Here is a 12,834-nt window from a genome sequence, read left to right as displayed (position 1 = left end):
TTATCGCGACAAAAATACCCGGGCCCGACCAAGGGATTAGATAAATCAGAAGAATGTATTTTACGAAGATTACAAACCATGTCATTTAGTAACCCAGTCAAGCTACATGCTATTGAGCCACCATCCTCTTCGGCCGTGTGTGAATTCTGCGGGCAGAAAGCAGATTTGTACCATATGGTATGGGCCTGCCAGGCTAATAGTGCCTTAGAAACTATACAACAGCCAACGTTGGAAGGATGGGAGGCAGCCCTGACCAGCTCAACCCTCGAGGACCAGCGAGCTCTCGTGGAAAGAGCTAGGACGGCGGCCTTAGCCAACGGAATTCCGGAATAAGAATCCAACCACCCTTCTCCTAACTCCGCTCCCCTTTTCCTTTCAATAAAACCTTTTCATCATCATCATCAACGCGCCCAATTCTAGGGAAGAATACAAAGAAGAAGCGTCCATTCTCTCTTGATCTGCCGCCATCAGTAAAGGGAAACGAAATTCCATCCCGGACGCCATGTACCGACCGGAAGCGGCCACTGATCTCTTCCTGGTCCTCAACGTGATTTATTTGGTTCGCCTGGACGCTGTGGACGCCCTGATTCAGGCCAGGTGCCGTCCTGAGTACCGGAACCTCCCGAGCGGCGTCACACACACGGCCTGCAAGCGTCCGAACCCGCGCTGCACGCTCGACAGGGCGCTCACAGGATTGAGCCCGCAGGTCAAGCAGCAGGCCCTGCAGGTGCACAACGACTACCGCTCCCAGGTCGCGCAGGGCCGACTGCGGAATTACCCGCCGGCGAAGAACATGTACGAGCTGGTGAGTGCCGCTGCCCCGCTATACTGCCTGATGTTACATTCTTTAGCAACATGCGTGAAAGGTATCATTTATTTATTTACGCGCAGACTCGAAACTGAAATAATGTACTGTTCTTTTTAAATCCCGAAGGCTGTGCAGAGGGCTATGAGATACCCTGTAGGAAAGGGCCTTTGTTAAATATTGACCGCATGAGATTCCTTAACGTGTGCGCAAATCAAGATACGTGGGCGTTCAAGCTGTTGCGCGGTCATGAATCGAACCCTCGACCTCGCGCTGAGCAGGAGAACGTCATAGCCACTCAACCGCCGCAAAATGTAGGATGAGAACCTGACATGCGAACGTTGACATGTGGCTTTCTGTGAACATGTGAACAGTTCGTCTCACGAAATTACACTATTTGTTCTGCAATATTATGAAACACTAGCCATATCCCGAGCGCGAATTCGGGTTTTTTCTGTTAAATTGCTTATCGGCACTTATCTGTACAACCGTCACGTCCGAGAATCAGGTCGAGTATCATTCAAGTTATTCAATAACTTGGCGCCCCTAAGTGCATATACAATCGCGTTAAGTCGCTTAAGGCACTTTTCGCGTGCTTTTGCGGGTTTCTTTCCCGCTTAGAAAAAAAACTATTAGTAGCACGTACAGAGCAAAAGAAATATGGATCGAGAATTTTTCATGATGGTCTACAATTTCCCGATTGACAATTTTTCTCTGGTTATAATATATGAGAAGTGATTATCAATAACTAATTCTGTAATTATTCGAAATACAAAAAGTAGTCGCACTTGCTCCAGGCGATGGCAGATAACATTACCTTGGTTCTGCCCAACTGCGTGGCACTCGCATATCTCAAAATTCGGACACAAGTTACGTGGGACACCTTGCATATAGGCCACCAGTTTCGTCGCGGAAGATTGGTAAACACACAAGCACGGAAGCACATATACTTACGTGCGCATGTGTTAGTACGTATGTGAAGAGAAATACGTTGAGGGCAAAGTTGGTTTTGCTTGAGCATGTCATTTGTGCTCCGGAGAGATGACAATGAACGGAATGGCATCATACGGATTCCGTTTCACGTGTTCATTCGCAGGAGTGGGACGACGAGATGGCCGAGGTCGCGCAGGCTTTCGCCGAACAGTGCGACTACAGCAACCACGACCACCGCGAAGCTCGAACAACAAGTGAGCTCGACTTTCTTGACGTTGGTCGAAGGCGATGCATAACGGAACGCACTTAGCGGTGCCCTCTTGCGGAGTGCACAGCAGATGAAATCTTTTTGTTCAGATAAAAATTATATGCACACTGCAGGCGCGTTTTCGTCGTTGCCGTCAGCGCCGCCTTTCTTCCAAGTGGCGAGGAGAATGCATGAGCGGCGCGCGCGCCGTGTGCTGGTAGTCACGTGATCTGCGATGGGTACGAAGGCGAGCACGCAAGGGCGAGCCGAGAAGATTGGTGGCTTAACGCACTCCGCCTTCCCGCGCGCCCAATGCTGTACAAGGGTCCCGTGATCGAGCATGTCGATTGAGGATATACGCTGCAGCCTTTGTGACAAAACAAAGTCCTTTGGCTAGTATTGTTGTTATAAACGACTTCACTGCACCAAGGTACTGCTAGAGACCGCAATCCTCGTGTTTTCTCCTATGACGGGGTTGTCACGGTTAAATCAAATAAAGGAATGCGGTTTCCCGACTGAAGTAAAACAGGCTGTCCAGTTTTTTCTTTCGCTCTGGCTGCCATCCCCCGGGGTGAATTCTTTCACGAAAGGGATGTGGTCGTTGCTCCATAGGGAGGTCTTCGATTTCCCGGTGCCGAATATCCCCTAGACCCGAGCACTCTCATGTAAGGTGGTACAGATTTGCTTGTTCAATTCGGACCGGCACCGCAGATCCATGCTTTATCCGGCTGTGCGCATGATTGTGTTCGTATTCGGTTTTGTCTGCGACGCTTGTCGCGCTTTGAGGATGTTGGGGCATGGGGATGGATCTTAATCTTCCTGTTGACAGTTGATAGGCTTCCTTTCTATGGGAGTTGAAGAGTGTTCACCTTGCTGGAGTGATGGCTGTGCCTGTCTTAATTCTTCGCAGATGAACCGTTTCTTGACATGTGAGAAAAATCGTGCAATTGTCAGCACCGACGCCACTGCTTTGCTCGCTTTTGAAAACGTTACGCAATCGTTATACGCTATGATTCCCAGTGTCCCGAGATAACTAAGACACACGGAGTCCATGTTTGGTGGAACTGTGCAGCATGGTAGGTGTAACGTGTGGCCAAACCTAAACGTTTCTTACTTTAATATGAGATTTGCCAATAATAACAGAAACCTCGTTTTCTCCCTATTTTCATGCGTTATACGTACGAGGCGCCCGCTATGTATTCGGTAAACTAAACGCGTCACCTTTTTTTTAAATTTCGTGAAAATAGGCACAGTCAATGGGCGATGTGCAGGCAAAGTTCATAGTGTGTGCTTTACAATTACGATCCCTACAGTATATTACGTACGCAAGCGTTCTATATAGTTACAAGCGTGTCCTTACGAACGACGCAGAATTTAGCCCGCTGTCCTTAGTGCAGCTCATTAGTGCGCTCGACGCAGATTTGCCGCAGCACATTGTACCACTTATCCTACACATATGACAAGTCGTAGCAAAAACGATGTTCAGGTTTCCAGAGTGAAAAAAAAAAAAGAAAGGCTACGCGTCCGTCGGCCACTATTATTCGCTTCGACTGGTTTATCTCGTGTTTGATGATCGCGCGCGTCGATTATGGCCAGAGGCGCCACTGGAGTCGCTGTATTCACTTCGATCCTATATTCAACATCCAACAGATCCCAGGAGTTGAAGTACATAGTCCTTCCTGCGGCGCAACCGCATGTCGTAAGTGGCGTATACATCGGCGTGTCGTAGCGCGTGAGTCCCGCATAGCGACAGTAATTTGTCACACTCTGGCACCGGTTCCCACGTCATAACATCAGACAATCCTAACATAGTGGCTGTAACAATCTCATACATGGCCGGTGCCCGCGTGATGTAGGATTGAGAAGATGGACTAGCTGGGTCTGGTGGAGACATGACAGCATTTCGACCGCGCGATACTTTTTTTTTCTGTTTCTTTCCTTTTTCGCGAGAACAGCGCGAGGTTTCAAGCGTGCAATGTGAGGTCCCCGCGAAATATACATATGTCGTTAGGGCAGAAATGTCTGTCGCTGCAACAACCTCGACTCGGCCAACACCAAAAAAATCGAGCGCTTCTACAACGAAAAAGTCGAGCGCCTCGGCAACGAATGCCTCTACAACAAAATGACCTGTATAAAAAATAATTTTGTCTTGGTTCTGTTGCAAGTGCTATACTGTGAGCGACCTTTACTACGAAGTAAACTGTATAACGAATGAATTCGGAGGCCCCGGGCCCTTCGCTATAAAGGTGTTCGACTGTATGCAGTCGTTAGCTCCAGATGGACCCAGTTATTATGATCCTGACGACAAAAGCGTCGATCGTAAACAACTTGACTCGCTTGCAAACACAGCCGCGTTTGTGTCAGCAAAGGTCGCCTGTTCAATTCCGGGCATTTCTGCGACCACACTGGGATAGGCGCGATATGAGAAAAGCTCTTATAAGAGCACAATAAGATAGGCTGCTGGCAAAGCTTTCGTACTAATATATCCTCCCTGGTAGCAGCTTGCCTTCAGATGCAAGTGACAGCTAGTAAAGGATAGACTACAAAGTGTTGGCCAGTTTACTTTCTTCACCTCTTCACGAAAGTAAGCAGTCTCAAAACGCTTTATGGCGGTTCGCTTAAGTCTATAAATCAATTACCTTCAAAAAGCCGGCGACTGTACCTCTCCACAACGGCGTCTCTCATAGCCCGTGAAGCCCATGTGCTGTTTTTGTAAGTCAAACGCAATGAATCACCGAATCTGTCGTTCAATCAGTCAATCAAACAATCAATCAATCACTCAATCAATCAATCACTCAGTCAATCGGAGACGCAGAAGTTTTCCTTTAATTGGCTTCTTTCGACACGCAGGCAGGTTCAAATCTGTGGGACAGTGCTTCGGCTGGGCTATCGACTCGGCCAGGCAGACGGCCACCGAGGGCAAATCGTGGGCCGACGACTGGTTTTTAGAGTACCGCAACTATAACCCGAACGCGGTCGCCTCCTTCGATACCAGAAGCTCCCGTGGCGTCGTAACTCATTTTACGCAGGTAAATTAGCATGCACACTCGTGTGAGGGGTACACTTTCTTTGGAGATGTTGAATAAGTGCAGCTTTTACATGGGGAGGGGCTCCTTCCGTCAATTTATGCCCGTCGGGCGAAGTGCCATGATCAAATTTATACTCGCTCAAAACAGTATTTCTTTCCATATAAGCTTTGTGCGGAGGAATAGTCATTATACATCCTTAGAAAAAAAGAAGGAAATAGGGTATCGAGATTAATCCTTTTGATGAGTAATTGACCTGCCACAACCATTCGTCCTTTTGCGAATGAACTGCGAGGGGATGAACTGTTACTCTCAACGTGGTTCAAGAACTAACAGTTGCTCTTTTACCATGCTCCTCAAGAGAGGAATGTTCATTTTTCCCGATGCTCCTCAAAAAAAGCAATGAACGACAATAGTCATTTATAGGACAAAAACAATGCACTGCCACAGCATGATTCGAACTTACGCATTCACGTTGCCGAGCCAGGTACTCTAAGCACTACACCACGGCAGCTCGGCTGAAAAAGGAAAATACTTGAAGCCTGTTAGGCAGCACAATAGGAGTGCGGCAATACAATAGATACTCAGCACTTTAAATACGCTATGCGGGGATAGCCTGGCGTTGTATGTACTTGCAACCATATTCGACTGCAAAAAGAGAGCTGCCCGATTATTCTTGGGATGCTTAAACCCGAGACACATTACGGGCTGTACGTGTAGCGCAAACGGGACGGGACACGCAGTGCGACTACGAAGACTAAAGTTCTGTCATTTGGAGCACCCCACTTGCTCTGCAAACCGCTTCACTTCAGTTTATAATGTCGTTGGAACAGAAGCAAGTTAGCTACTACCGGCCAAGGAGTACTCCTGCCAGTTCAAAAATTACTTGCGCATTTAATGGGCATCGTTCATTTATTATAGTAGGCACATGGAGGCACGGGGTTCGCCATATTGGGCGTTTTAAATTGCACTGAATTTTCGCACAAAGAGGCAAAGTACTGCCCCGTGTTTAGTTCAATAAACAGGGCATATTAGCTTAAAATTATTTACGTTTCCTGGATTTAAGAGACACTATTGCTTCCGCCGCTTCGCTAGACGGTTCGGGGGGAAACAGTGGAGTGAATGGGTACTAACTATTGCCGTTCATTCTACCGTCGCTCTCTTTCCGACCAGCGACGAAACACTGAGCCCACGATATTTGCACATGGCACGCTCACTCCTGCAGTTAGTCCCTTGAGTGCCGAAGGCGCCCTATTTAGGCCTAACTAAGCAGTTACGCTCACTTTCTTCCCCGGCTCTTTTCTTATAGTGTAAGAAGAACTTCCTAGCCGTGATTTAGCTTTGGTGTGTTTGTGGTTGCGTTTCGCCAGTTTTACTATAAACTGAGGAAGTTGTGTCGTGAACCGAGTAATATGGTTTGTGACCGCACGCCAAGCATGTAGTTACAATGGCCCCTTCGCGATTTGTATCAGTGAAAGCGTGTTCATCTTTATTTGTTTCTTTCACTTCCATGACTCCTACGCATCAGATGATATGGGCAGAAACACGCTACATCGGCTGCGGATTCAGTAACTACAAGGAGGGCGGCAGATACGCAAGACTCTTCGTGTGTAACTACGCCCCAGCGTAAGTATAACTGCGGTAAACTGTTGAAGAACCCGGAGATATATCGCTGCCGGTCGCTTTCGCGTTATCGCTGTATCGTTATATATCGATATATCGCTGCCGCGCTTTCGTGCTGGTGAAAGAAGTTCGTAGTATAATTGTAAACTATGTAAAGACATGGGACAACGACAAATGTCCGACTGCCAAATGTGCACTGCTAAAGAAAAATTAATGTAAACAGACACACATCTCTAACACAAGTTATGTACCCGAGGTATCCCCGCGTGCAAGCCAGTGCTTGCACGCGTGCTTGCATCATAACCAGCAGAGAAACGAAAAACATAAGATAACCAGTAGAAAGAACAAATAATAACAGTCCCCTCCCCTATCTCTAATACTTTAAGGATTCAAATTCGGTCTCATTGAGTGATACGGGCGGAGCACTGATACAAAGATGTGACATGCGCTGTGTGTGACATGCCCTTCACGAACCTCTCGTGAACCGATTCCTGTTATTCACGCAGGGATCACTACGGACTAGTAAACGCAGTTACAGCGCCTTGTATGACGCAGTACTGTTACATCTCCGAAATTTATCTTGGGGCTGTGAACTGGTCAAGATGCTTTAAATCAACTTTTGTATTCCCAGTGCTTCAATGTATCTTTACATAATGGAACTAAACGTTGACTGATTGGCAGATGCAGACAGCGGCTATAGGAACCTTTAATGTGCGAAACCTTTATAATGAAGTTGTTAAATGCCATGAGCTCTTCTATTAGCAGGTCTATGCATGTATTGGCAAAATAATTTGAACTCCCTCAGCTATATGTAAAAAAAGATTTCTTAAGGCCCGCTCGGACTCAGACCCATTCAAATTCTACTCAGCCGAGCTCATTCGGACTCAGACTCACAAAAACCACTGAAGCAGGCCCACTTACTGCTCACAGACTCACCCTCGCTCGGGCTCCCTCAGATTCACGGAATTACGGACACAATAATACAAACAAAATATGGCCTCAGACGTCATTCAGTTTCATGGAATCGCGCACTTCCTGGATGCGAACTCAAAAGTTTATAACTCATTTCAGTCACCAGTCGCCACTAGATGGCACTGATCAGGAGCCAAATCAGAGCTCGCTTCAAAGTCGCGTTCACAATTACGTCTACTCCCGCACACGCACGCTCGTCTCCTCACACTCACACGTACTCATACACGCTCATAATCACCTCCACTCGCATTCACCGACGTTCACTGTTATTCAAATGCACGTGCTCCCACTCGCGCTTGTCAGCATTGACTCACGCTCACCCATAAGTATGCGTGCTTCCTCGCACTTACATCCCACTTTGTAAGCCGGAACCTAATGAGCCCCTTTACCCCAGTGTAAGTTAAGTGTGTGTGAGTCGAGTGAGCCTATAGGCGAGTACGAGTGGACGTGAACTTATTTAGGCGATCTGCAGTTTCTAAAATGCGAACCATTCCTTCGTCTTTACGTCGGAGCCAAAGCCAGAGCAAGGTCACGCGCAAAGGTGCGATGACTTTTTGATGACGTTTTGTCTCCAAAAAATGTGGGCCTATCTCAGATATTGTGCAGTCTGAAAATGTGGCCATTGGGCGAATTAAGGCGGCCCGATCGGCCCATACCGGACAGGGTGCAGCAAACGTCAGATATAGTGAGAGTTAAGATGGCCTGACTGGACAGTATCGGACATAGTGCAAACAAACACTAGAAAGTGCGAATTAAGGTGGTGATGCACGTAAGCGCAGACTGGAACGCAGACGGGAGCTCGAACATCAACGTGTCGTCGTTGCTACGCTGTCATCATTCCATCATCGTTATTTCATTGCCTTCATGACATTGTGATAATTCTTTCGTCGCCATATCATCATTATCTTCCTGCCGTTTCAACTCTGTTGCTGTCACTGCGTTGTCCTATCGTCATCACGCCGTCTTCGAGCCTTCGTCGTCATACCGTCTTCATCATTCCATCGTTGTCATGACATTGTCGACATCGCGTCGTCATTTCAAAAAGTTAGAGGCACTTAAGCCTCCTTACGTGCATTCAATGCGAAGGCGTTCTGACTCTTTCACGTGATAGTTTTAACTTGGTCATGTGTTCAAATTAGGCAAAGTCAATTTTGAGGGTGCGCCACCCAAATTTTTGGGGTGGGCCAAGTCGATTTTGGCAGTGGGCTAGGTTGGTTCTGAACGTGGGTCAACTCAATTTTGAATTGGGCAAAGTCAATTTTGGGGGTATGCCACCTAAATTTTAGGGGTGGGCCAAAGCAATTTTGGTGGTGGGTGAAGTGAATTTTGGGAGTGGACCTGGTCGGTTTTGAACGTGGGTCAACTCAGTTTTCGAAATGGGCAAAGTCAGTTATTTGGGTGTGGACCACCCAAATTTTGGGGTGGGCCAAGTCAATTTCGCTCGTGAGCAAAATTGAGTTGATCGCTCATGAGCGTATGATGACTTTTTCATGTAATCCACATGGCTTTCGTGATTACTGGATATATAAGCTTTTTCTTCAAATAAAATCTTTAAGTTCTTAGACCAGCGCTTGTCCTGTCTTCTTTCTCGCGTTTCGTTTGTGTATGCGCTCCACAAGAATGGGTGTATTCACGACTGGTGCCATTCGGTTCTGCAAGCTTGAGTGAGGACATGTGAGCAAGGGGTCAAGCTTGAACATGTAGGCTGTCAGGTGGTCAATTGCGTAGCAGAGTTCTTGTGAAGTGTGCTCGAGCACACTCGAGCATACCTAAGGTGAGCAAGTCTTTCCCTCCCATACTGTTGACCAATATCCAGGTGCCAGCCGCGCGCTAGACAATTAGTCTTTCTCAACCATTCTGAAGCAAACGCCTCCCAGGAGTTCTTAGAGTTAGTTGTTGTTGTTGTCGTTGCTGTTGTTGTTGTTGTTGTTGTTGTTGTCATTGTTGTTGTTGTTGTCGTTGTTGTCGGTATTGTTGTCGTTGTCGTTGTTGTTGTTGTTGTCGTCGTCGTCGTTGTTGTTGTTGTTGTTGTAGTCGTCGTCGTCGTCGTCGTCGTCGTTGTTGTTGTTGTTGTTGATGTTGTTGTTGTTGTTGTTGTTGTTGTTGTTGTTGTTGTTGTTGTTGTTGTTGTTGTTGTTGTTGTTGTTGTTGTTGTTGTTGTTGTTGTTGTTGTTGCTGTTCGCCTGGGTTGATGCGCGACATAACGTCGGTATAAATTGTCATGTAAGCATATCATTGTGCCCATGCGTTCTTCGTTCGAAACGGCTGGAAAGGACAATTAAAAACAAACTAAATCACTTGCTGCCTACGCGAGCGCCAACCGTCTCCCCCAACGTACTCATACACACGAATCTACTCCCACATCAACAAATGCGTCACACTTACCGAGGTATTTTTGTCACCGACTAAGTTTGGATTTTTCCTGCCCGCGTTTGTGTCTCCGTGATACGTGGAGTACTATTTGGCTGCAACAACGACGAATCGAAGTGGAGGCATCGTCAACGCTCCACCCAAGCGGCTCTGCCGGAGTCTGGGCAGCGTTCTGCCTACTGCTGTTGGCACGAGCGTTTTTCGCACTCCACTATATGAGCAGTCTGGTGCTTTAGCTGAGCTGGAAGGGTAATCTTTAACTGTTCACCTAGTAGGCATGTCCATTTCGTGCACATGCGTGTCCATAGTGCACATGCATGTCCACTTTGCCTGCTGCTGAAGTGCTTATTGGCCTTCTGGCGCCTATGTCCTTGGGACACGTATCTCAGCCCAGTCAATCATAACTTCAGCAGCAGGCAAAGTGGACATGCATGTGCACTATAAGGTAGACACAAAATACCCCCCCCCCTTCTACTGTGTATGCACTGATATAGGTGGAACGGGCAGTATACCTCTATAGCTAACGTTATATTACATTTCACTGGGCGCTGACTTACACCGACGGCTTCTCGTTGTTCTCATCCCGTGCGCCATCGAGACGTCATAGGCAACGCTCCTCGTCACATCAGCGTTGTGAGACGCCTGGTAGCTTCTATGGAACAGTTTTTTGCTGCCCAGAGAAGTTAACCTTGCGTGTTGCATTGCCCCTGCACCTCGCACCCGTAATAGTTAGAACACCGTCTGAGGAGTCAAAGCGCAACTTTGCTATCTTCGGGCGAAATTGCCAATTTAGTTCTTCATTTTCTGGCGAAGGGGAATGTGAGGACGTTGAGGTGGTCTGACGATGACTGGACGATGGCGATGAAAGCCTACGCAGAGCTCGTCAGCGTAACGGAAAGGACGGAGGGACAGACAAAGCAGACCCAGTTGCGAACACTTACCCGCTGTCGCAGTCAAACACGGCGCGCACGTCATCGCTGAGCAGCCAAACGCGCACCTGCAATGTTTGCACTACCTTCTGTGCTAGCTTGCGACTCACAATCGCGGGATTCTTGTTCTCTGCAGCGCCAACACCGCCGGAAGGCCAATATACTTGCCTGGACAGACCTGCAGCGAATGTCCGGCGGGGAGCTCCTGCAACCCAGCCACAGGCCTTTGCGTAAGTGCTTACCTCCACCACGGCGCCCCGCGAAGCAAAAGGAACAGATTGGCTTGGGCGCGGCTGACGACTTGGCGCGGCCTTGGCCTATCGCGTGAGGCGAAATTGAACGCAAACTGAACGCGCGTTTCGAACAACGATCTCCGATCGCGCCACTGTTTATCGTTCCACCTAATGCAAGTAACTTATAGAAAAAATGTTATCTTTTCCCGTACTCCAAGGAAAGGAAAGGGTTGGGCGTGAGAATGTGCCGCACCAGCCCCGTTCGCATTCGATGGGGGAGAGACAGGTAATGTTCTAAAGAGGAGACACGCCCGTGATGCGTCCCAGAAAGGCGTGATAAGCGACTTTCGCGGAGTCCGCATAGGTAGATAGCAGGACAGTCACGGTACTGCGATATCGCGATATTGCGTTGATAACAATAAGCGGAGCTGGCGCGTCACTTTGCCCAGTCTCCTGTGTTTCAAACAAGGAAGCGAGCGCAATGTGCGCTCGTGTTGAGGTACGTGGCTGTACCTCGACATTTTGTTGGTTGTTGCTTTCGCGTTTCCCGCGCTATCTTTCTTCACTGACTACCGTCGAGCAAACACAGGTGAGCGAGAAACTAGGGGCATCCTGCATAGTACACCTGATGGCGTTTTAAGTCAGTCGGAGAGGCCGCAGCAGCCCAGTGAGTCAATTAGAACTGTGACATGATGGCAAATTCGACAACATGGCGGATTTTGGCGATGTCCAGAATTGTCCCCCGGTCTGTTGTAACGCGGAAGAGCCCAATGGAAAGAACCGGGCCTGCCTTCACAAAAGCTTGTATGTTACAAGTGTTTTGTAACAGAAAATTCCAGCCAATCCTAATACTGGGCATAGTATTAGCGAAAGTGGTCGGCCAATGGCAGAAACCACTGCGAAACGTCGTGAATTCAGCCCCAGATATGTGCTAGAACGATTGGACGCGTTGTAAAAAGCCTCGGTCTGTTTTAATCATGCGAAACCATGTTGCATTGTTAGATACGTTCGTGGCACCTGTGCTCGTAAGACAGCTTCTAAGCGCGAAATACACGCGCGAAGGTACCGTCGAACTCTGCATACCTTCCACACCAACAACAGGATCCAACAAATTTGCACATTGTAGGAGGTTCCACGAGCCGGAGCGAAAATTTTTTCTGCCCATAGTCCGACGGATCAGATGGTTCTGAAGCACTCCCGCCAGACATATAAGTCCGACCACATCTGACAGACGATTAGGCGTGCGAACAGCTGCAAGTATCCAACGGGGTCCACCCGTTGGTGCATTTAACTCTTCAACGCTCTGTCAGGTGAATCACGCAGTTCACAGAACCAGAGATTAGACGCCAGGGGCGTCCGTGGTCTGCAGGCATCTGAAGGGGTGAGGGAGGGGGGTATTCTGTAAAAGTCCACCTAGTGGACTGTCCATTTCGGCCGCTGCTGATTGGATGCAGCTGTACGAACGAGGAGGAGCCAAGCAGCCCCAGCCAATCAGCAGCGGCCCAAATGGGCAGTCCACTAGGTGGACTCCTAGAGAATACATGCCTTGGTGTGTTGTGACACCGTGGGTACCCTAGCGCAGGAGGGCTGGAACACCCTACGACCCTAGTCACGAGTGACGTAGCCATGGCCTAGAAGAGGGGGACGCTGGTGAATGAGCTGATTACATCTTGGGCCATCAAATAGGACGCTAAAG

At 48.3% G+C, this 12,834-nt stretch overlaps 1 protein-coding gene across 1 annotated transcript; it reads left to right on the top strand.

The window, feature by feature from the left end:
- Positions 1–502: 502 nt before the first annotated feature.
- LOC140217235 (venom allergen 5-like) lies at positions 503–5,023 on the top strand. Its single transcript, XM_072287618.1, has 3 exons — positions 503–805; positions 1,902–1,992; positions 4,836–5,023. The coding sequence occupies exons 1-3, from the start codon at positions 503–505 to the stop codon at positions 5,021–5,023; spliced, it is 582 nt and encodes a 193-aa protein (XP_072143719.1).
- The last annotated feature ends 7,811 nt before the right edge of the window (positions 5,024–12,834 follow it).

This window comes from Dermacentor andersoni, chromosome 4 (genome assembly GCF_023375885.2).
Source record: "Dermacentor andersoni chromosome 4, qqDerAnde1_hic_scaffold, whole genome shotgun sequence".
Taxonomy (NCBI): domain Eukaryota; kingdom Metazoa; phylum Arthropoda; class Arachnida; order Ixodida; family Ixodidae; genus Dermacentor; species Dermacentor andersoni.
This window is presented reverse-complemented; position numbering and strand designations above follow the sequence as displayed.